Here is a 25,079-nt window from a genome sequence, read left to right on the forward strand (position 1 = left end):
GAACACTAAGCTGTAGAGTTTGAAATTTGTCTTCTAGGTGGCGAGGAGCCATTGATGATTGCTTTATAAAGGGGAATCCTATTTTAAATGACATTTGAGGGTGGAGGTGTATACTCTGTGGGGTACACCAGAGGTTGTCAAACTCTGGCCCCCCACCTGTTTTTGTAAATAAAGTTTTATTGGAACACAGCCACTTCCATTCTTTTATGTCTATCTGTTTTCATGCCAAAAAGGCAGAATTGAGTCATTGCTATAGAGACTGTATGGCCCACAGAGCCTAAAATATTTGTTATGTGGCTCTTCTCACAGGAAGAATTGGCCAATCCCTGGTGTACAGCACAGAGTAGAGAGACCTACATCAGACAGCAAGGAGCTCAGGTCAGGGATGCAAAAGGACGGAGTCACAAGGTGATGAGGGGAGCTTGGCAGAGGGGAGCTTAAGGACCCATCATTTCAAAGGAAGAGTTTACGGATTGACTGGAATGTGGAGCTGGGGAGAGGAAAGCACTGAGGATAGTTCTGAGGTTTGGAGTTCACCTCACTAAAAAAAAAAAAAAAAAAAAATAGGGAAATTAAAAGGTAGAATCTGGTTTGTGATCATGAAAGCTCATCCAGCCTCAGATACCCAGAGAGATATGGCAATTTGGAACTTTTGAATTTTCCTGGAAAAAAAATGCATGGGTTTCCAATGAGAACATTTATGTATTGCTTGCATAACTTTTCAAAAAATCAATAAGACGGGGCACTTGGATCCTAGTTCTAGATATTTCATACAAGTGGAATCATAAATATGTGTCCTTTTGTGTCAGGTTTCTTTCACTTGGCGTAATGTTTCCAAGGTTCATCCATGTCATAGCACATGTCAGGACTTCATTCCTTCTTAGGGCTGACTAATGTCCCCTTGCATGGATAGGCTGCATTTTGTTTATCCATTCAACTGTTGGCAGACACTGCGTTGTTTCCACCTTTTGACCATTGTGAATAGTGCTGTTTAGAACATTGATGGGCAGGTGTCTAAGTCGCTGTTTTCGATTCTTTGGGGCATATACTTAGGAGTGGAATTGCTGGGTCATATGCTAATTCTATGTTTAGCCTTTTTTTTTTTTAGCTTTTATTTAAATTTCAGTTGGTTGGGTGCCTGGGTGGCTCTGTCTGTTGTACGTCTGCCTTCGGCTCAGGTCATAATCCCAGGGTCCTGGGATTGAGCCCCACATCGGGCTTCCTGCTTGGCAGGGAGTCTACTCCTTTGGCTCTCTCTGCCCCTCCCCCCTGCTCATGTGCTCTCTCTATCTCAAATAAATAAAATCTTAAAAATAAATTCCAGTTAGTTAACATATAGTATAATATTAGTTTCAGGTGTACAATTTAGTGATTCAACACTTACATACAACATCCGGTGCTCATCACAAGTGCACACCTCAATCCCCTTCACCTGTTTCCCCCATCCCCCACCACCTCCCCTTCCCCTCTGGTGACCTCTCTATAGTTAAGAGTCTGTTTCTTGGTTTGTCTCTCTCTCTCTTATTTTTTTCCCTTTGCTAGTTTGTTTTGTTTCTTAAATTCCACATGTGAGTGAAATCGTATGGTATTTGTCTCTCTCCAACTGACTTATTTCACTTAGCCTCATACTCTCCAGCTCCATCCATGTCGTTGCAAATGTCTGTGTTTAGCTCTTTGGGGAATCTTTTCCTTCCTTGTTTGAAGTCCCTGGAAAAACTATCTAATGCCATTTCACTTTATGTTTGTATATAGAGCAAAGTTACGTCCTTTTTGTGGAATAGAATGTGAACCTCTGGGTTTGTCGGCATGAAGAGTTAATAGACTTTCCATATGATGAGCGTCTCACCTAATCCTCAAGATTCAGAGGTACTTTTACCTCTCATTTAGAAAGGCTCAGAGGCTGAATAATTTTGTTGCATAAAGACCTAAACCGCCCGAATCTTAAAGGTCCCCCCTCTTTTCCAGAATGGTATTTAACCAAAAGGAGGCTGAGTCCAACAGAGGAAAGGAATAGAATTAAAATGCAAAGTTCTAGAAAAACAGTCACCAGGGAGTCATTGGTTTGAGTGTGAGAAGCTTATTAGCTTGCAAACTCTTGGCTGCGTCATTTTTAAGACATCAGAGGAATCATTAAGATATATATATATATATATAGGGGCGCCTGGGTGGCTCAGGTGGTTAAGCGTCTGCCTTCGGCTCAGGTCATGATCTCAGGGTCCTGGGATCGAGTCCCGCATCAGGCTCCCTGCTCCTTGGGAGCCTGCTTCTCCCTGTTTCTCTCTCTCTCTGTCTATCATGAATAAATAAATAAAATCTTAAAAAAAAAAGATATATATATATATTTAAAGATTTTATTTATTTATTTGACAGAGAGCTAGAGAAAGAGCACAAGTAGGCAGAGAGGCAGGTAGAGGGAGAGGGAGAAGCAGGCTCTCCATTGAGCAGGGAGCCCGATGCGGAACTCGATCCCAGGATCCTGGGATCATGACCTGAGCTGAAGGCAGCCACCTAAACGACTGAGCCACCCAGGCACCCCCTCATTAAGATATTTTTATAAGCAAAAACACTGCAGTTTGCCACCAGTGGGGCCATGCATTAATAGGGAGGAGAACCAAACCAGCTCATGTCTCTGTTCCTCTGTGTCCTATTCCTGGGGAACAAGAATTGTAATTAACATAGGGACGATACTTAAAACCAGTGTTCCTCCTGTTGCCTCCTGAAGAAACCTCCTCTGACTTCTCCAGGGAGGTAGAAAGGATCTGGCTTTTTTAGGAGGCGTTCTTTGTAGCTTGCAGGAAAGGGGACTCAAGATGAATGATTCAGACCTACCCGAGCAAGCTGTCTGTAAGAGGCCCTGAGCTCCACGCTCATTAACAAGTTGTGCCCACACCTTCCTTTTCACCAATCTGGGCAGCAGCTGGGGTGAGAATTTCACCACCGCCCACCCCTCTTCCCCAGCATTGCCCCTGCTGCCCCGCCCCCCATAGGAGTTCAACCGTGTGCCTACATTTTTTTTTTTTAATGATCCTGTCTCAAAGCTACTACTATCTGGCCTCAAATCCTGGTTTGAACAGAAAATCTGGCTGAAGATCCTTCCTCCCACCCCCCCACCCCCAGAAGCACTACCATCCCTGTCAGTAGCCCCTTCATCAACCTGGCTAATCATAGCTCTAGCTCTTACCACTCCCTGAAATCAGAGTGTGTTCATATTCTCTCTCCCCCTGGCAGGAATGCAAGCCCCTCAAAGTAGGGACTTTATGTCTGTCTCGTTAATCGCTATATGCTCAATATCTTTTTTTTTTTTTTAAAGATTTTATTTATTTGTTTGAGAGAGAGTGCAAGCGAGCACAAGCAGGGGGAGGGGCAGAGGGGGAGGGAGAAGCCGGCTCCCCGCTGAGCAGGGAGCCTGACACGGGACTCTATCCCAGGACCCCGGAATCATGACCTGAGCCAGAGGCAGATGCTTAACTGACTGAGCCACCCAGGCGCCCTTATGCCCAAAACCTTGAACAGTGCTTGGCACAGAAGCTTAAGATTATGTGTTGAATAAAATAATTGGTATCTCTTATCTTATTTTTAAATTACCTTTTCTGCACTGAAACAACAGTTCTTTTCTGTTGTCCCGGAGTCTTCAATAAGGTTTTCCTATCATATCCTGTTATCTTTATTTGGGGGAATACGAAGAGGGTCTCCTGCTCATACTCGGGCCACATGGGATGGATGGGGAGGGTGGTGACAGTGGCAAAGTGACCCACAGAGAGTGAGTGCGTGGGGACTGGCGAGTTCCTGGATTGTTGCTTCCCCAGGGGTTTAAAGAAAAGAATGATTCCTAAAGCCTGGAAAATTGAGGTCTATTTATGGATAGGTTATGTTTGAGTTCCATATTGTTACATAAAACACCTTCTTGCACTTGAGGAACAACGAGTGTAGAAGGCAAGCAGATGTCTAAATAGACAAGTACAGCACCTGGCTGGCTCAGTGGGCAGAGCATATCTCCCTTGATCTCAGGGTTGTGAGTTCAAGCCCCATGTTGGGTGTAGAGCTTACTTTATTTTTATCTTATTATTTTTTTAAAGCAACAATAATTTATTTCCTAGAATTCTGGAGGTTGTCTGGGCTCAGGTGGCGGTTTCTTGCTGGTGTAGGCTGAGCTCACTAATGAAGCGGCACTCTGCTGGGAGCTTGGCTGAGGTCCAGTGTCCAAGAGAGCCTCTCATCGTCCAGAACCTCTCTGTCCCTGTGGTCTTTCACCCAGCAGCAATCTAACTTGAGCTTTTTCAAGCCATTTCAAGACATCAAAAACAGGAGCTCCCAGGATTCTTTTTTTCCCCATTTTTAATTTTAATTTAAATTCAATTAATTTCAGAGGTTTCAGAGGTAGAGGTCAATGATTCCTCATCTTATATAACACCCAGTGCTCATTGCATGACGTGCCCTCCTTACTGCCCATCACCCAGTTACCCCATCTCCCCACCTACGTCCCCTCCAGCAGCCCTCCGTTTCCTATGGTTAAGAATCCCTTAGGGTTTGTCTCCCTCTCTGGTTTCATCTTTTTTTTTTTCCTCCCTTCCCCTATGCTCCTCTGTTTTGTTTCTTAAATTCCACATATGAGTGAGATCATATGATACATGTCTTTCTCTGATTGACTTACTTCGCTTAGCATCATACCCTCTAGTTCAATCCACGTCGTTGCAAATGGCAAGATTTTTTTCTTTTTCTTTTTTTTTTTGATGGCTGAATAGTAGTCCAACTTTATTTTTCTTTAGGGTGGACCCCTAAAGTTTTCTTTAGTCTCTTAGCCCTGGGTGATTTCCAGTGCATTCACATAAACTGAATCTCAGGATTCAGCCTGAGAAAGCCCTTTCACTGGGTCTGCTCTTCATGAGGAAATTTCTTTTTTTCTTTTTTATTAATTTAATTTAATTTAATTTAATTTAATTTTTTTATGAAGAAATTTCAAATGGCAATGAAAGGCAAGCCACTGTCGGAGAGAAGGGTTCCCTCATCTCGCGTCCTGGAGTAGATCGGCTCCCCATTCATGTTCCCATATATCCCACACTTACCTTTTGTAACCACGGTCCCCTTGGCTAATGTGTGTGATGTCTGAGGTCCTCATCAGGCTGTCTGCTCCGGGGAGGAGGGGGTCAGTCCCTGCTGCACAGCACTTGGTTCAACAGATAATTACTGAAGGACCGACCACTCCCTGTTTCTTTTACTCTCCTTGAGCAAAAGGGAGAGCCCGGTGATCCTGGCCTTGAAGACGCGCTGGTTCCTGAATCTTCCTCCTTGTGAGGGACCGAGCAGGTTAATCAGGGCGATAGTGTATGACGGCGATTGGTTCCCGGGCCACCAATGCGGGCAGTCTGTTCTGGGCTGTTCAAAGCTGGAGGGCAAGTCTTTTTACTTATTTATTTATTTATTTATTTGAGAGCGAGAGAATGAGAGAGAGCACATGAGAGGGGGTAGGGTCAGAGGGAGAAGCAGGCTTCCCGCCGAGCAGGGAGCCCGATGCGGGGCTCGATCCCAGGACCCCGGGATCATGACCTGAGCCGAAGGCAGACGCTTCACCGACTGAGCCACCCAGGCACCCCAAGAAATAAAAATCTTAAAAAAAAAAGAGTAAAAGTGTCTTTTGGTGGTGGTGGTCACTTGTCAATTCAGAGTTTCCTACTCTTGTGTTACTTCCACATAAAGGCTTGTCCTAAACAGTACACTTTCCTTTTGTCATTTAAAACCTCTGCTTTTTTGGGGTGCCTGGATGGCTCAGTCCATTAAACATCTGCCTTCAGCTCAGGTCATGATCTCAGGGTTCTGGGATTGAGCCCTGTGTCGGGCTCCTTGCTCAGTGGGGAGTTTGCTTCTCCCTCTCCCTCTGCTGTTCGCCCTGCTTGTGCTCGCTTTCTGTCTCTCAAATAAATAAATAAAATCTTTAAAAATAAATAAATAAATAACGCCTCTGCTTTTTTTCCTAGAGATTAAAATGGGAGTCCTGTTGACATCTTCCTCAGTTTTCTTTAGTCTTCGAGCCCTGGGTGATTTCCAGTGCATTCACATAACCACATCTCAACTAAACCACAGCTGTGAACACACAATGCCTTCCATTGCCAATGCACACGATGTGACCTCATACCGTCCTTCTAGAAGTCCGAGAGATTAGCCTCAGGAAGACCTCCATAAAGAGGTGTGCCTCCTTTTGTTCTTCCTGGAAGGGGTTTATGGTCCTGCAAACTTTCTCCCTGTAGATACTCAGGTCAGAGTCGCCACAAAAAGAAGCTATTTAACCAGCCTGTCTACAATTCATGACTGGGACATATATGTCAGTGTTTCCCAGAGCCTCCCGCTTACTTAAGATCAAACAAAATGCAGCTTTTCAAGAATTGCTGAAATTAAAAGATTTGACTCTGCATCTCTTCTAGAAATGAAGCAGGGTCTTCCCTGAGGGTCTACTTAGTGCTTCTTCAGAAAATGGGGGGATCAAGGGTTGAAAAACTTAAATACCTTGGAAAAGGTGAAACAGCTGGTTTCTACAGCAAGGTGGTGGTACTCTGCACAGAGGCATTCAAATTAAATTAAAAACCAAAAAAAAACCCTCTTTTTTCTTTTTAAGATTTATCTATTCATTTTAGAGGGGGAGGCAGAGGGGGAGAGAGAGAGAGAAAATCTCAAGCCGATTCTGAGCTGAGCGCGGAGCCCGACACGGGGCTCAATCCCACAACCCTGAGATCACAACCTGAGCCAAAACCAAGAGTCAGATGCCCAACTGACTGCACCACCTAGGTGCCCCCCAAAACAACAAAATTCTTGTGGTTAAATGTCTGGGAGGACTATTTTCCTCTTGTATAGGCTGTCATGCAACATTCTGCGCTATGTTTAGTTAAACTTGGAAGGGGATGGTGGGGGGAACAGCAGCTCAGATTATAGCGCTTTGTAGGTAGACTTGATTTTAACCAATGAGCCTAGAATGTTTTCTCCATTTGTTCCAGGAAAATAAACTCTCCCTAGAGTTTCTTTCTATTGGGAACACACTTCATCCCATCAGGGGTCCTCCCTGGGAAGGCAGGAGTAGAAGTTGTGAAAAGGAAAGCCAAAGCGAGGGTCTATCAAAGAGAGGACAGTGCCAACACAGGACCCTGTTAAAGGGGAAATCTCCCGACTGTAATGAGGTAGGGCCCAAGGCTTGGGTAAAGTCACTCAACATAGAACCATTGAAAAGTGCAGACAGACTGGGTTGGAAGACCAGCCTCCCACCCCTTACTAGTGGGCAAGAACCTTACCCTCCCTGGACCTATTTCCCCATCTGCAAAGTGAGGGGTTTCCTGTCCCCCAGTCACTGAAACGTGCTAGTTACTGTTACTACTCATGAGAATCTACAATGTGAGAAAAATCATCTAAAAGTAGAGATCTGGGTTCAGACCTAAAAGCCAGAAATAGCTCATGTCCTAATCTCAGAATTTCCCTAGTCATCTGAACCAAACTTAGCAACGTCCTCCCTTTTATGCTTGGCTCATCCAAATTGTATAAGTCGTTCAAGAGCAATAGGTGTGAGAAAAAAAGAAATGTCAACACGCTTTAATTTTCCACGCTTTGGGGCGCCTAGCTGGCTCAGTCGTAGAGCATGTGACTCTCAATCTCGGGGCGGTGAGTTCGAGCCCCATGTTGGGTGTAGAGATTACTTAAATCAATAAATAAACTTAAAAAAACAATCTCCACAGCTGTGATAGGACCTTGACTAGCAGAAGCTGTGCTTGGAAGCAAGAAAATACATCTAAAAAAAATGGTCTCTCATTTTTCAGGAAGAATAAATCCCCCTGTCTCCCAGGATAGGTAAAAAATAATTAAATTTGAGTGCCTATTATCTGTGCTAGGCACTTCATATCTACACCATGTTATTATTTTTTTTTAAGATTTTATTTATTTGTTTGACAGAGAGAGAGCACAAGCAGGGGGAGTGGCAGACAAAGGGAGAGGGAGAAGCAGACTCCCTGGCGAGCAGAGAGCCCAACATGGCGCTTGATCCCAGGAACCTGAGCCGAAGGCAGATGCTTAACCGACTGAGCCACCCAGGTGCCCCTATTTTCTTAGACCATATACAAAAATAAATTCAAAATGCATTTAAAGCCTAAATATGAGACCTGAAACTATAAAAATCCTAGAAGAGAGCAAATTTCTCTGATACTGGCCACAGCTACTTTTTTCTAGGTAGGTCCCCTGAGCCCAGGGAAATAAAAGCAAAAATAAACTATTGGGACTCCATCAAAATGAAAAGCTTCTGCACAGCAAAGAGAACAATTAACAAAACTAAAAGGCAACCTACAGAATGGGAGAAGATATTTGCAAATGACACATCTGACAAAGGCTTAGTATCCAAAATACATAGAGAACTTACACAACTCAACAACCCCCCCCCAAATAATCCAATCTAAAGATGGGCAGAAGACATGAACAGACATTTCTCCAAAGAAGACATCCACATGGCCAACAGACACATGAAAAGATGTCAAAATCACTGATCATCAAGGAAATGCAAATCAGAACTACATGAGATATCACCTCACACCTGTCAGAATGCCTGAAATCAACAATATAAGAAACAACAGGTGTTGGCAAGGATGTGGAGAAAGGGGAACCTTCTTACACTGTTGGTGGGTATGCAAACTGGTGCAGCCACTCTGGAAAACAGTATGGAGGCTCCTCAAGAAGTTAAAAATAGAACTACCTTATGATCCAGCAATCACACTACTGTGTATTTACCCAAAGAATACAAGAACACTAATTCAAAAGGGATACATTTGTAGCAGCATTATTTACAATAACCAAAATAGGGAAACAACCAAGTGTCCATCAATAGATGAATGGATAAAGAAGATGTGGTATATGTATATATGTATATATATATATATATATATATATATATATATATATATATGAATATTATTGAGCGATAAAAAAGAATGAAATCTTGCCACTTGCAACAATGTGGATGGAGCTAGAGGGTAGTATGCTGAGTGAAATAAGTCAGTCAGAGAAAGACAAACACCATTTGATTTCACTCATATGTGGAATTTAAGAAGCAAAACACAGGAGCAAAGGAAAAAGAGAGAGAGAGAGAAACAAACCAAGACACCGACTCTTAACTACGGAGCACAAACTGAGGGTTACCAGAAGGGAGGTGGGTGGGGGGATGGGAGAAATAGGTGATGGGAATTAAGGAGGGCACTTGGGATGAGCACCGGGTGAATAAAATAAAAACTTAAAAAAATATGTCATGGTCTCTGCTTCCTTATTATTTCTTCTCTGATAATTCAGCATAGCCTGATTCAAGTTTCTTTCTTTCTGTTCTTAAACCCCAAATGCAAAAAAAAAAAAAAAGGCTAGAGGAAAGGATTTTTCCAACAGTGGTAGGAAAATTGACTTTCCAATGAAATAAACCAGAGTTGAAATTCAGGCATTTACTCTCCATGTAGGTAACTTAAGCAAGTCACTTAACTATAGCCTCAGTTTTTCCAATAATGTCTAATTTATGAAGGAAGGAAATACAGATTTAATAATGTCATTATTGTTTTAAAAGATTTATTTATGTATGTATTTAGAGAGCGAGCGAGCAGGGGGAGAACAGAGGGGGAAGGAGAGTTAGAATCTCAAGCAGACTCAGGGCTGAGCATGGAGCCCGATGCAGGTTTGATCCCCTGACCCTGAGATCATGACCTGAGCCGAAATCAAGTCAGTCACTTAACCACCTGAGCCACCCAGGCGCTCCTAATATCATTATTTAATAATACCTAGTTTATGGTGTACTACATATTAAACTAGACAGGATGCATATAAATAGCCTAATAGTGATTATGACTCATGTTTATTGAGCATTATCACATGGCAGACATTGACATGGGTGCTTTATGCAGTGTTCCTAATATTCAAAGCAAAGTTGCAAAGCAGGTATTGCATTTTTGAGGTGAGGAAACTGCAGTTGGAGATTAAGCAATCCACTCAAGAGTGGAAAGTCTGTAGTGTGTGTTAGGATATGCTACCTGTCAGAAATGGCTATTTCAATGATATTCCTGCAATGAGTAGAGGACTTTTTGAGCAGGGCTCATCTGGTTTTACTGGACACCTTAGATAAATCCTGGTATGAGAAGTGAGTCTGATAATTTGCAAATATCTGGAAGTGGTGAAATTAATTTGGATAAACATTATTTATTTTTTTAAATGTCAAAAAACCAAAGACGGTACAGAATCACCCAACAGTAGCGGAAAACACATTCTTCTCAAGTACATCTGGAAACTTCTCCAGAAGGGACCATATGATAGGCCATAAAATAAGCCTCGGTAAATTTATTTTATTAAAGATTTTTATTTATTTATTTGACAGAGAGAGACACAGCGAGAAAGGGAACACAAGCAGGGGGAGTGGGAGAGGGAGAAGCAGGCTTCCCACGGAGCAGGGAGCCCGATGCGGGGCTTGATCCCAGGACCCTGGGATCATGACCTGAGCCGAAGGCAGACGCTTAACGACTGAGCCACCCAGGCGCCCAAGCCTTGGTAAATTTAAAAGGATCAAAATTGTGGAAAGCACATTCTCTGACCACAATGGAGGGAAATTAGAAATTAATAACAGAAGGAAATTTGGAGATTTCACAAATATGTGGAAATTAAACAACACACACACCTAACTAACCAATTAGCCAGAGAAGAATCACAGGAGAAATTAGAAAATACTTTGAGATGAATGAAAGAGAAAACACAACATACCAACATTTAGGGGCTGTGGCTAACACAGAGGCTCGAGGGAAACCTACAGCTGTAAACAACTATATTAATAAATGAAAAGATTTCAAATCAATAACCTAACTATATATTTGTAGACACTGGAAAAAGAAGAGCAAACTAAACCCAAAGCAAGAGGAAGAAAGGAACTAATGAAGATTAGAGTAAAAATTAATGATATAAAGAATTTAAAAAATTGAGAAAAACCAATGGAGCCAAAACTTGGTTCTTTGAAAGGACCAACAAAATTATCAAACCTTTTTTTTAAATTATCAAACCTTTACCTAGACTGACTGGGAGTAAGGGGTGGAGGGAATATCCAGAGAGACAGAGAGAGAGAAAGGAGAGAGAATTCAAATTACTAAAGTCAGGAATGAAAGAGGGAATATTACTATCAACCTTACAGAAATAAAAAGAAGTATAGAGGAATATTATGCACTGTATGCTGGCAAATTAGATAAATTAGATGAAATGAACAAATTCCTAGGAAGTCACGAATGACCAAAACTGACTCAAGATGAAATAGAAAACTTGAACAGACCTACAACAAGGAAAAAGACTGAATTAGTCATTAAAATTTTTGACACACACACACACACACACACACACACACACACAGCGCAAGCCCAGATGACTTCACTGGAGAATTCTATCGAACATTTGAAGAAAAAATGAATGAGTTTCCTCACAAACAAATTCAGTTTCCTCACAAACTCTTCCAAAAAACAGAAGAGGAAGGAACACTTTCTAACTCATTCTTTGAAACCAGTATTCCCTGATACCAAAACCAAAGATATTACAAGAAAACCACACACCAATATCTCTCATTAAAGTGTACGCAAAAATCCTCAACATAATACTAGAAAATTGAACCCAGTAATGTATAAAAAAGGTATATATACCATAACCAAGTGGGATTCATCTCAGGAATAAAGGTTGGTTTTAAACAAAATATTTATTTATTTATTTATTTATTTATTTATTTATTTATTTATTTATTTATTTTAAAGATTTTATTTTTATTTATTTGACAGAGAGAGACACAGCGAGAGAGGGAACACAAGCAGCGGGAGTGGGAGAGGGAGAAGCAGGCTTCCTGCCGAGCAGGGAGCCTGATGCGGGGCTCGATCCCAGGACCCTGGGATCACGACCTGAGCCGAAGGCAGATGCCTAACGACTGAGCCACCCAGGCGCCCCTAAACAAAATATTTTAAAAATAAAATAAAAAGAATAAAGGTTGGTTTAATATCTGAAAATCAATTATGCAATACACCATATCAATAAAGGACAAAAACCACATGGTCATCATCTCAATAGATGCAGAGAAAACATTTGACAAAATTCAACACCTCTTCATGATAAACACACTAAAAAAATTTGAAGTATAAGGGAACTTCCTCAACCTGTTGAAGGATATCTACAAAAACCACAGGGCTAACATCACACTTAATGTTGAAAAACAAAGCTTTCTCCCTAAGATCAAGAACAAAACAAGGATGTCTGTTCTTGTCACTTCTATTCAACATTGTACTGGAGGTTCTAGTCATGGCAAGTAGGCAATAAAAAGAAATTAAAGGCATCTATATTGGAAAGGAAGAAGAAAAACTATTTCTATTTACATATTACATAATCCCATATATAGAAAATCCTAAAGAATGCACACACACACACAAATTATTCAAGCTAAAAATGAGGGGCACCTGGGTGGCTCAGTGAGCTGAGCATCTGACTCTTGGCTTTGGCTCAGGCCATGAGCTCAGCACTGAATCTGATTGAGATTCTCTCTCTCTCTCCCTCTGCCCCTCCCCCTGCTTGTGCACTTTCTCTTTCTCTCTAAAATAAATAAATAAATCTTAGAAAAAACCCCCCATAAACCCAGTTGTAGTATAAAGGGGCTTGTAATGAATAACAAGACACCCATTTCACCTTTATGGCTCTCAAGTGGTTTCCAGAACTGAGGACAAGAGACCAAATATTATAACCAAAGATACTCCCATTGCTCTTATTACTGAGGAAATGCCAAGGGTTTTTATGAGCTGTGAGCCAGGAACTATGGATGAAGACCAAATATATGAGAAGAAATATCTTTTGGTCATCTGAATGACCAAATATATATTTCTGACAAATCATAATATCCCAAGCCCCTTAACATATGAGTCATAGTTATTTTAAATTTCCTATCTGTAATTCCAAACTCTGTGTCATATCTGAGTTTGGTTCTGATTCTTGCTCTTTTCTTCAGTCTGGTTTTTTTTTTCTTGCCTTTTAGCACGGCTTATAATGCATGATTTATTAGATAAAGGGACTGATACAGACCTTTAACGTCAAGTTTGATGTTAGTCTGGCTAGGAGTTGGACCGGTTTAATGGTTCCTGTAGCTTTAGGTGCCAGTGGCCTTAAGTTCTTCTAGTGTCCTTGTTTGTTTGACCTCAGTCTGGCTTCATCATGTCTTGTTCAGCCTAAGCTCTCCCTCCCCCAGACTCCATCCTCCACCCCCCAGGACCGGCAGGGTGTTAGATCCCAAAGGATCTTTCTATAACACAGACCCAACCATATGTCTCCCTGCTCAGAAACTCTCCCCTGCTTGAAACCCCTGCGCCCATGGAATGATGTACATGTTGCTCAGTGTGGCCTTCCCAGGTCCTCAGGGATCACCTTAGCCTTCCCTCTCCTGCCCACCTCCCCCGACTCCTACACCGCATCAGGGTACCAGGGACACCCTGAACTGCTTCCAGGTCCCTCAACATGACACGCTGTCCCCGGTGTGTTTCTGCCTTGCACTTGCTGATCCTTCTGGAACCCTTCCCATTGGGACTGCAATGTGGCTTCACCAGCGAGATCCTGCCTTTTGGGGGAGGACTTCCCCAAGCCCCTGGTACATTCCTCGGGCAGAATGCCATGCTGTGGATGCCACCAATGTCCCAAGGGAACTCTCCAACAGGCAAACCCCCACCTTACCCCAGGGAGAGGAGGCAAGGGGCAGACACTGTGGATCACCCCCCTGGCTCTGCTTTTGTCCCAGAGGTGGGAGGGGCACCAGACAGCATTGACCAGCCCTCCCACAGGCCCCCTCCGGCTGGGGAGAGGAGGAGGGAAGGTCTGGAAGGAAAGGAACATCTGTCTCTTGCCACCTGCTATACAGGCCAGGGATGAAGGAATCTGGCTCTCAAGTCGGAGTCTTGGGGTCCAAATCCCAAGCTCCACCAGGTATCAGCTCTCTGACCTCGGCAGGCTACTTACCGCTCTATGCTTCATCCTCCTCGTCTATAGAACAGGTGAATAATCAGGACCTAGCTTAGGTAAAGAGAGGCTTCATGAGAGAACGCAACAGCAAGACTTCTGTATGTGGTTAATGCCCACGGACGGCTAGGTGCTATTCTAGCCACCATGTTGGTCAAATGCCACCCAGCTACGTCCTGGGTCCACTTCCTCCACATCCTGGCCGGCAAGACAAGGATGTCGGCTCCTCTCGTGGAGCAGGCAAACAAGGTGCCGAGCTGTCTGCTTCCTCCCCGAGCGAACCACCGCTCAGCGCCCCCCTCCTCCTCTGCTGGAGGGGTGGGGGGCGGTAAGGTGGGGAGGCCCCGGCTGGAGAAGCAGGGAGGCTGCACATTCAGGCTGCATCAGGCCTGGCCCGGGGTGCCTATGGGCTCCTGGAAGGTGGTGGCAGTGGCCATGCGGGGGGGGGGGGGGGGCGCGTAGGGGGCCTCCCCCAGCCAAGGCAGCTGGTCCTGCTTCATTCTACTCCTTCCATGCAGGTGGCAAGGAGGGAGCTCCCTATTCTTGTGGGTCTTGCTACGTGCTAGGTGAGTACCGAGCTGGGGGCTCTGATGGCATATCCAGTCTCGCCAACTCCAGAAATTGGCGTTCTGCCTCCATGTTATAGAAGTCCAAGATGATGCAGCCAGGGTTGTCCAGAGACTGGCCCACAGGGAGCGAGCACTTCACTCCCCTCTCCTGGGTCTCAAGTTGACCAAGTCCCTCCTACTGCCCTTGCACCGTCATCGCCCTGTGCTCGCCCCTCACCAGGCTGAGTGAAGCTGAACTGCTGAAAGAGGTCACTTCAGGATAACAAGGACCCTCTGTTAGACATCTGAATAGTTACATTGTACTCACACTGCGCTCAGGTGATGCAGTGCACAACCCCCACAACTGTACATGGCGGCCCTGAGATCATCCTCAGAGGGGTAGTCTTTTTGGAGCACAGCTGTTGAATCCACCCTCCTGAACTCTGGGACTTCACTCCCTTCTTCTGGCATTTCAGGTGTCCTGTTTATTGCTAAACAAACCAATCTTCCCTGGTCCCAAGACTCTCCTGACTTCTGGCCCAAATCTTTGGCAGTCAGATGCCTTGAAGGAGTGATCTACCTTGCAGAGCCCCTCACCTCCCACTCTCATTGGCCCCAGGCTTCCTTGCAGGTAATTCCTCCAAGGTCACTCCCCAATTCCATGGTCTCCCATGGCTCCCCTCCTTTGCTTCTCCTGGACATCGTGTGATCAGTGCTAATCTGTCCTCATGCTGTGGGAACAACCCAGGATTCTCCTGCTTCTCGTCTTCTTCCTCCCACCTCAGAAATGTGGTCTTCCCACCTCTGAGCTACGACCAGGTCCTTGCCGGCACCTTCTGCCTACCCTGAGTCCGGGCCTGTGGATCTACGTCTGTCCATCCCAGTGTGGCAGGATGAAGCACCCCCCACCCCAGAGTCGGAGCCCATCAGAGCCCAGGGGGACCAGACTGCCCAGAAGGGCAGCGAAGCCTGGAGGGCTGTGGGAGGTGGCAGGAACCTTGCCCTTCGTCCGGCTTCTCTCCCACCTGACCTTCCCCTGGCTTTGGTGTCCCCAGCCCTGTCCCAACCCCTTGCCAGCTCATCACTAAGGGAGGTGCCATCTTTTGCCCCATCTCCCTCCGCTTGGTCACAGGCGACAAACTGGTGGTCCACACACGTTTTGTCTGGCCCACCACCCTTTTCTGAAGTTTCAATTAGTTGCTAGCGTTTAAAAAGTACCCGATTTCACGTAAGAATCCAGAATTCTAGTTTCTTTTGAAAAAATCAGAAGATCTGGCAACACGGGGCCCACATTCCTGCACAGTTGACACCCAGCGGGAGCTGGCCTCTGCAGGTTCCCTTCCTGTGGGACTTGCATGCCGGTTTCTGCAGTTCCAACCTTCTGGATCACCTGGTCACCCATGTCCACCACCTGGCTTCTGCCCGAGGCGGTCCAGGGGAAGGAACCAAAAGCCCTCAGGTCTAAGCGCACCAAGGCGGGCAGGACAGGGCAAGCAGGAAGGGGGTGGGCAGTCCCAGGTGGGAGCCGCGTTCCAGCCTCTCTCCATCGCTGTTCATTGCTAGCAGCGTCCCGGGAGCCCAAGGGTGTCCTGTCCCAGCTCCAGCCTGCCCCGGGGGGGCCGGGCTGCTGCAAGCGGGTGGTTTGCTAGCCGCTGCTTTGGGCCCCTCCACATCCTACTGGAGTCGGGCCCCGGTCCCGAGGCTTTGTCCTGAGCCTGAGGAGCTGTTGTGGCCTGTGGGCACGGGCTTCCTTACTGACCCGCCGGCTCAGCCAAATGTGCACCAGGGGGTGGCGGCCTTGTCACAGTCCAACAGGATGTTGAGGACAGTGCAGGGGGCCCCACCCACCGACAGGGCGGTGCGGGAATCCACGCGGTACTTCACGGTGCTCAGGCCGCCCTCCCGGTCTACCTTGAACTGCTCCTGGGAAGGGAAGGGGGAGAGGGCATGTACTCAGGGCTGTGTGGCTGTCCCCAGCAGCACCGCGGCAGTAAGCAGGAGAGCCAATGCGCCGATATGGCAGGGTGCGGGATAGTAGTCCCTGTGTCACAGGTCTGCCTGGGAGTCGGCACCTACAGTGGAGCCCCTCCCCTGCTCCCCGCCTGCCCAGGCCCTGAGGTCTCAGCTGGCCCACGGCACCCAGGTGCTCATGGCAGCCCCCAGAGTGGGGACTGTGCTGGGCCAAGCAGGGGAGGACAGGGCCATCTGGGCCCAAGGAGAGCTTGGTGGTAAGGCTTGGCCCTGTTGCTTTCCCCACGTCACCACCTATGCGTCCCCAATCAGGGTACCAGTCAGCACCTGTTTTTGAGCGGCGATGCGCTTCTGGTCCCTCTTCCGCCAGGCTGGGTCATGCAGGTGGCGAAATGTCTTGTACCCAGTTGTGATTCCCGAGGGGCGGAAAAGCTAAGAAGGCCAAAGGAAGGTGGGTCAGGCCGCCCTCCCGGAGCTCTGGCCCTCACCACTAGTCTTCCGGGGTACCCCCGCCTGCCACGGGCCACAGGCCACAGGCAGGGGCCTGCACTGCCACTCGGCAGGAGAAAGGGGTGCTCATCAGGGGCAGGGCAGGGGTGGCCATCTCCAAGCCCCAGGAACCTCATCTGAGCCAGAGAAGGGAACCTCAGGGCAGCCACAATGGCTGAGGAGGTGGGGAGTCCTTGGGGGGGGCATTACCTGCAGCCCGGCCCCTTTGATGCGGCGGTAGAACTCGTCGTCTTCGCGGCCCCAGCCCCAGAAGCGGTTGGACATCCCGTTGCACTAACACAGAGACAGGGAGCGTCACTTGCCCCATCCTCCCAGGGGTGCTCCCTGGTCTCCTACCACTTGGGAGTCGGCCAAGGCCCTCTGCTCCCCACCCCCACCCCGCTCCTGTGGAGGTTTGAATGGACACCCAGTTCCCGCTGCCGAGCACCGCGGCCCAGTCCCTCTGCCTGTTCTAATGGGGCCCTGAACTTGTGTGAGATGACTGGTTTCTCAAAAAAGTCTGGCTGGCGGGAGAGCACCTCTCCGGGGAGCTGGTGATGGGCAGAAGTGCCGGCTTGTGCTTGACTTCTGCCTGCCCCATGCCCCCGCTTCTCCCCGGGACGCTCTGCCCTGGTCTCTCCCTGGGGGGACGGGGACAGCTGGGCTCTGCCACAGCACCTTTGTCTGTCACCCGACCTGGAGCTTCTTCATTTACATAAAGCTGGCTTCAGGCACAGCCTGAAGAGAGGTGCAGCAGATGGAGGTCTGAGCCACTTGGTCCTCCCCGCCCCTCCACCTCCAGCCAAGCCTCTGACTCCGGGATGGGCCCCTGACTCAAGTCAGGCCAATCAAGAGGCAGCAAGGCACAGTTCTGGGACTCCTGTCTGGGTTGCTGGGGAAGGTACTTCATCTTCCACTGAACCTGGGCCTAGGTGGACGGGGGGCACAGCTCCAAGCACCCCGCACCTCGAATGTCTGAAAATAAATCCACTCTGCCGAGAAAGCCGAGCTGAGAGATGGCGGGGGAGATGGTGTCGGGGGACCCTTGTCTGAGAGGCTGGGCCAGCCGCACCTGAAGCCAGACCTTCCCCCGGGCCCGCCCAGACCTGTCCAGTCTGAGAGCCAAGGAACCGGCCCCCCTCCCACCCTCCGTGTTCTGTTCTGAAGCCAGCTGGTACCGGGGCTCCCTAACCAAGTCTCCCACGTGGCTGTCTGCTCCCGGGCTCCCGCAGGCGGGCGCCCCCTGGCTCTGGGCCTCACCAGCTGGTAGTGCTGCTTGGAGAGCAGCAGGATGCCGCCCACGTAGGTCTTGTAGTGGTAGAGCGGGTGGAGCTCCGGGGAGGCCACGTGGAAGGGCCCGGCCTCGGGGAATCCGTAGTCCAGCTCCTCATTGAGGGGCAGCAGGTCCACGTCGTGCATGGCGATGTAGTCCGTGCTGTTGCTGGTCTCCAGGAAGCCCACGTTGATGAGGGCCGCGCGGTTGAACCTGCGCAGGGGGGTGGCCGAGGCTGAGCGGGCGGGCGCGGGGGAGCTTGCTCTCCCCCCGACAGTGAGCAGGAGCCTGTCCTCCGCAGCACCCGGCCTGGCGCCCCACGCCGCCTTCCCTGGGGGGTGCTGCCCGACACCCCCCCCCCCCCCGCCCGGGCTCAGCTCACACAGATCTACCGAGCCCCCACCATGTGCCGGAAACCGCCGGGATCACTGCAGTGCCCGCACTGAGAAATCAAAGCCCTGCCTTCTGGGAGTTGACATGCTTACAAGGGAGAAAAATAAGTATGTGCCCAGCCAGACCCTGGTGAGCCCTGCGGAGGAAAGAACAGCAGGGCGAGGAGGGGGGAGCCCGCTGGGGGGCGGGGCGGTGTTCTTTCAGACAGGGGGGATGGGGGGACAGGGTAACAGAGTGGCAGGGGAGGGGAGTGGAGGGGATGGGGCTCCGAGCAGAGGTGAAAGCAACCGCCAAGGCCTGAGGCAGGAGCAGAGGGACCGAGGAGGGCTTAAGGGATGCGGTTGAGGGGGGGGCCCTGGCAGGTTGGGGCTGTGACCTGCAGGAAGACTCAAGAGCCACCGCAGGGCTCTGAGCAGGGGCAGGACGTGCTGTGACTTGGTGTGTAACGGGGTCACGGCAGTTGGGGTGTTGGGAAGAGACGGGAGGATCAGGGGCAGGAGCAGGCAGTCAGGTTGGGAGGCTCCTACACTCATTTAGGCAGGAGACAGTTTGATTTAGCTCAGGGGGGCAGTGAGAAGGGGGCAAGTTCTAGATGTATTCTGAGGGTCGGGATGCACCCCGTGAGGGAAAGAGAGGGGTTGAGAATGATTCTGAGGCTTTCCGGCCTGAGCAAGCAGAAGCGAGGAGGGGGCAGCTTCTGAAATAGGGAAGGGGGGGCGGGTGGGAAATCAGAAATGCTGTTTTGATCATGTTAAGCCTGGGCTGCCCGACACCCCCAGAAGGAGGGTGACGCAGGTGGTTGCACGAGTGGGTCTGGCAGTCAGGAGAATATGGGGGGGTGGTCAGCAGGGTACGGGCAGGGTTTAGCACCATGAGACCGACCAAAAACCCCCAGGGAGTCACTGGAGCCAGAAAAGAGGACGCTGAGGCGCTGAGCCCTAAGAGCACCACGTTGAGAGGTCAGGGAGGGGAGGCTTTGGGGCACGGTGGTGGGCTCATGGGGGCTCACTGGGGCTTACTGGTGGTATTGGCGAGAGCTGCCTCCGTGTCATGACAGGGGTAAACGTCAGAGCGGAGCAGGTTCCAGGGAGTGTGAGGGGAGAGAGGGAGGTTTTGCTACAAAGGGGAGCAGAGAAATGGTGATGGGAGGTCACGGGGTCTTGTCTTCTTTAGATGGGCGCTATCTCAGTGGGCGTGCTGCTGGGAGTGCCCGTTGGTGCGGGCGAGAAAGGAGCCATGGCTGGAGCCACGTCCTTGAGCAGCACAGAGAGAAGGGGATCAGGGCCCGAGCAGAGGGGCTGGGACAGGGCATTCCTGGCACAGCGGGCGCCTAGGCCCCCGCTGGTGGGCACCGGGGCGGGCTCTCTTCCAGCTGGTTCTGTTTCCTCACACAGGAAGCAAAGTCATCAGCCGAGGCTGAGGAGGAGGAAAGAGGGGGCAGAGCTGCCTCAGAGAGCCGAGAGGCAGCAGGCCAGAGGAGCACGGGGCTCCAGGCAGGCCCTTCACTGCCAGGAAGACCAGCCACCTCTCCAGCCACATCCTGCGGCCCATGGGCCGAGGGACTGATGCTACTGAGGGACTGATGCTACCGATGGACTGTGGAATCCAAGCTGGGGGAAGACACAGTGAGGCCCAGGAGGGGTGGGCTGTGAAAACTGGGGCAACTGTGGCCTAAAGGGCCGGGTGGGGCCCCAGAGCCTTTGGACCTGTCTCCCAGCGGAGTGAGCAACTTCGAAGCTGTGGTCTTGACCCGCCCTTCCCCAAATACCCACAGCCAATCCACTAGAAAGCTCCTCCCCACCACATCTCCCACAGAGCCAAGACACCCTCACCTCTGACCACCCAGCACCCCTCTGGTGTCCAAGTAAAAGCTATTCCTCATACAGGAGCTGTGGTCATCTTTGCAAAATGGGTATTGGGGCACCTGGGGGGGGCGCAGGTGGTTAAGTGTCCGACTCTTGGTTTCGGCTCAGGTGGTGGTCTCAGGGTGGTAAGATCGAGCCCCACGTCAGGCTCTGCGCTCAGCGGGGAGTCTGCTTGGGATTCTCTCTCTCCCTCTGCCCCTCCCACCTGCTCACTCTTTCTGTCTCTCAAATAAATAAACAAATCTTTTTTAAAAAAGATAGATCAGGACCTTCCTTAGCCCCAAATTCTCCCCTCAAATTCCCGTCACACCAGCGAGAAGGGTCTACTGCTCCCCACCGCCCAGCCACCGCCACTGCTCCCCAGGGATTGGGGGGGGCTTTCACAGGCCAGAGACCCCCCCTGGCATGGGACTCCTGTGGGAAAAGGAGGAGCCCGAGGGGCTGGGGCAAGGTGAGGCCCTGGAGAGGGGCTGCTGAATCAGGAGGCTGCCCCTACCTGAAGTGGTCCACCTGGTTGAGCACGTAGATGTGGTGCTGGATCTTCTTCCTGCTCAGGAAGCGGTGCATATGGGGCACAAAGACCAGGAGCTCCTCAAAGCGCTCACGGAAGGGCACCAGCACGGCCAGGCGGTGGGGGCCCCAGGATGAGTCTTCTTCCCAGTGCTCAGGAGGTGGCTCGGGGGGGCAGGACCGGGGTGGGCCCGGGGTCTCCTGCCCTTGTCCCCGGGCTGCCCGGGCCACATCACCGGAGCAGCTGAGCTGCAGCCAGAGCAGGGAGAGGAAGCCCAGTAAGAGACAGGCAACGAAGAGGTGGAAGACAGAGCACTTCCGGGGGAGGCCGCCGGGGAGCAACCTGGACCTGGGACAAGAGCAGGGACAGGGTCAGGAGGGCGGGTGGCACAGGGGGCCCTCTGACAGGCCCCTCCTCTGGCTTCCCCCGAAGTTGGGTACAAGGACCGGTCTGCCCCAAGCGCCTGGGAGTTAGTGCAGAAGCCAACACTTGAATGCTTTTGTTCATGCTGCTACCTCGCATCAGAATCCTGCTCGCTGCTCTGGGCCCAGCCTCTGTCACGCCACCTCCAGGAAGCCCTCCGTCCCCGGGGCAGAACTGCCCCAGTTCCTTCACACCCCCTTACTTTGTGTGAGTGAGTCCAGGTCAGACCAAGAGCTGCTGTAGGACAGGGATGAGACTCCTTGTGCCTTGTACCTGCCCCTCCCCAGGACAATGGCTGGAGGTCCAAAGCCTGAGCTGACGGCAGGAGTGCTGCCTTAGAGATCCCATCCACTGCCTTCCAAAACCGCTCCCCTGTCAATTCACCCCCAGATGAAACCTTGGCTTCATCCTGCTTCTCACACCAGAAAGGCCCCTAAGGCAGGGGCCGGTGCCGATATCCATCCAGGGAAGAGACTTGAGTTGACTCTGGGAAGATCGGATCTGCCCCCAAAACAACACAAGGCCCAAATGGCCAGTGGCAGTTCACTGAACGAGTCTCAAAGTTTCAGTCCAAGGGGCAGCCCATGTGACAAGAGATGAGAGATGGAAGAGGGAAAGGAAGATGCAGGCCGGGAATGGAACCCAGGCTGGGTTTAGAAGCGGCCAGTGCCCCTGAATGGCCTGGACACTGAGGGAGTGCTCGGAGAGGCTGCTCTCTAGGTTAGGAAGGTGGGATTCACCTGATCCCTTTGCTGAGGATAGCAAAGGAGCTGAGCAACCTAAGAAAAAGCAAGCTTCCTCGATCTACTCCCCCTGCAATAACTTGCAAAACACTTGGCTTTATTGCCTTTAGGAGTCACCAGTTAGCTGGCAGGCGGCACAAATTCGACCTGAGTTGCTCCCTACCACTCACCCAGGGCACACATGGGGTAACCCAGAGCTTCGCCACTCACCATAGTCCTTCCTGCTCCAGCCCTCACACAGTCCGCCGTGCCCTTCCTTATTTTATCTGCCTGGAAGCCCGCTGCTGATCCTCTGGGGCCAACCTCCCATGTCATGGCCAGCATGGTCCCTCTCCCTCAACTCCAACGCCAGGGCCCACAGGGCCCTCCCCTCAACGTGCGTGCGCACAAACTGATAGAGCACTCCCTCCATGGCCTCTGGGCCTTCCCTCCTCTGAGCTCTTAGCGATCTGTAATCACTTGTGTCTCTGTAATCACTTGTGTCCCTGCTCGCTGTCTTCCCCCACAGGTCATCAGTTTCTGCCTGTGGCCCCAGTTTAGACAGCAGAGGGCTTGCTAGGTGAGTCACAGGAAAGGTTCAAGCTGTCAAGGACATGCTTTAAGTCACACACCAGAGCCAGACCAGCTCCTGACTTTCTCTAGAGCACAACCTGGAAGCCAGCAGCCCTGCAGCCAGGTCCCACACACAGCAGAGAGGTGGCCAGGTAAGACAGGGCTTCTGACTTACCCCCCATTGTCCTGTGGTAGGGCTCTCCGCTGGGGAGGAGCGGAGCCCAATCCTGCCAGTGGCTTGGGAAGGCTGGAACCTCTACAGATTCTCTCTCGCCCTCGGGGCTTTTTCTGGGGGTGGGATGTAGACCAGGGATACGGACATGAAGAAACATCCCACCTTTGGGAAAAGAAGCAGTGACCGTTATCCGGGGGTGTGGCATGGCTTGGGCACTCTGTGCAACTTCACAGTCTGTTCCTTCAGTCCAGCTTCCCTTTCCAGGATCACGTTCTCATAGGCAATCCTATCCTTTGGGTTCTAAGGGCCCAAATCGCTGAGCAACTGAATTCAGAACCAAATGTCAATTCCTCAGGACAAGTGGACACTGAGAGCTCCTGGCGCCACCTGGTGGCAAACTCCAGATCTGCAGGCCCAGCAGCTCCCAGGCGAGGGGGCACCCTGCTCTGAGGTGCAGACCAGAAGAGGTTTTTTGTCTCCATCAGTCTGTGCCCAAGGCTAGAAAAGGCAGATTCAAATCGAGGCAGGCTGGCTCCAGAGCCAGCACTCTCGATTGCTACACTAGCCTGCATTGATTGCATGGACCTTTGAACCCCCTGGGTCCAAAGCAGGAATTGACATGGGTAACTTTTTTTGGGAGCACAGGTATGTTCCAAAGGTTAATGGAAAGGGATCAGGAAATGGAACTTCTCCTCCACTACCTTTCCTCTCTTTCCTTACACAAATCTTAGTGATACAGGTTTGAGTATCAGCTGCTCTGGTTAACAGCACTTCCCAACTGCAAAGGGACCTGTTAGACACGTCCTCTGTGCCAGGCACAGTGTCAAGAGCTTTACGGATGTGGTCTCTTTTAATCCTCATGCAGCACTGCAGAGTAGATATTATGATCCCTGTTTCAGAGATGGAAAAGCTGAGGTCAGAAAGATTAAGTGATCTGTTCTGGGTCACATGGCTATTAAAGAGGATTGCCGCCCAGGGCTGACTCCACTGTCCAGGCTTTCCTTCTCTTATATTCCTGTCTTCCGACTTCAACACCAAGTTGGAAAACCCCCCCAAACGAAAGAGTTGTGCCCATTATATTTCAGAATCTTTTGGCACCTGGCAAACTCAAGAGACATACAGGGAATGAGGTGTCATTCACTGGGCCTCCAGAGACCTGCTATCCGGTGTTCTGGGTGAGAAGAGTTTTGTGGGCACATCTTAAGAATGAAGTGTCGGTGTCCCCCCAAATCTAGGCGGGCAAATGGCTCCCCTACCCTGATTCTGCTTATTGGAGAACATCACTAGCTAAGGTCTGGATCCAGCTCACACCTAACCCATGGAGCAGGTCCCACTCGAGTACAGCTGCACCGGAAATGAACCAGCATTACGTGTGCGGAGTGCCTAGTACGTGCCAGGCAGGGGCCTGCCAGGCACAGCACCCAGAGCTTCGGTCTGGTCGGAAAAGCTTCTGGGCGGTCAGCAAAGGCTGGGGAAGCGTGAGAGAGGGTAGGGTCTGAGGCTACATGGACGTGAAGGGGGAAGCGGGAGACCAGAGACAAGGCAGAACGACCCTCTGGGGCCAGGGGCAGACAGAAAGACAGAGATCCAATGGGGAGAGGTCAATGGAGTCAGAGACCCGCACGAAGACAGACGCCAGTGGAGAAACACAGACACAAAGAGACCCACACGGAGCGACAGAGCCTCGCAAAGCGAGGGACAGAAATTCACAAGGGGAAGTCACCGGAGAAATACAGACCCGCGGAGGGACGGAGACCTGCGGAGCGACGGAGACCGCGAGACACAGAGACCCACACGGAGAGACGGCGACCCGGACTCAGAGAGAGAGACAGGGACCCACAAGGAGAACCACAGACCCTCAGGAAGCCCCGCAGACGCGGACGCGACGGCCTCGGGCTCCTAGATTCCGCGGGGCGGCCCGGAGAGGATCGGCACCCGGGAGGACGGGGCCCGGGCCGGCCGCCGCCGCTCACCTGCCATCCTCCCAGGGCAGCTGCGCCGCTTTTCTCCGGGAGGGGAACATCGTGGGGGGAGGTGGCGGCGCATGGGACTCGAGCTCCCAGCCCGGCCGGCCCGGCCTCCCGGGCCTACGCGGCGCCTCCGCCTCCCGCCCCGCCCCGTCCGCCCCGCCT

The 25,079-nt window shown here is 50.4% G+C and overlaps 1 protein-coding gene across 4 annotated transcripts; it reads right to left on the bottom strand.

The window, feature by feature from the left end:
* Window positions 1–15,770: 15,770 nt before the first annotated feature.
* B4GALT7 (beta-1,4-galactosyltransferase 7) lies at window positions 15,771–25,079 on the bottom strand. 4 transcript variants are annotated; one of them, XM_045890974.3, is made up of 7 exons: window positions 24,921–25,068; window positions 22,948–23,109; window positions 21,040–21,402; window positions 18,273–18,498; window positions 17,223–17,306; window positions 16,851–16,955; window positions 15,771–16,475 (listed from the first exon to the last, which is right to left on the bottom strand). In XM_045890974.3, the coding sequence occupies exons 1-7, from the start codon at window positions 24,968–24,970 to the stop codon at window positions 16,320–16,322; spliced, it is 1,146 nt and encodes a 381-aa protein (XP_045746930.1). In that variant the 5' UTR covers window positions 24,971–25,068; the 3' UTR covers window positions 15,771–16,319. The 4 variants fall into 4 exon arrangements, with proteins under 4 accessions (XP_045746930.1, XP_045746939.1, XP_064451860.1 ...); XM_045890983.3 differs by lacking the exon at window positions 22,948–23,109 and having other exon boundaries at window positions 24,921–25,079; XM_064595790.1 differs by lacking the exon at window positions 16,851–16,955 and having other exon boundaries at window positions 24,921–25,069.

This window comes from Mirounga angustirostris, unplaced genomic scaffold (assembly GCF_029215605.1).
Source record: "Mirounga angustirostris isolate CCGP_5_RB_7025 unplaced genomic scaffold, mMirAng1.0.hap1 SCAF_7, whole genome shotgun sequence".
NCBI lineage: Eukaryota > Metazoa > Chordata > Mammalia > Carnivora > Phocidae > Mirounga > Mirounga angustirostris.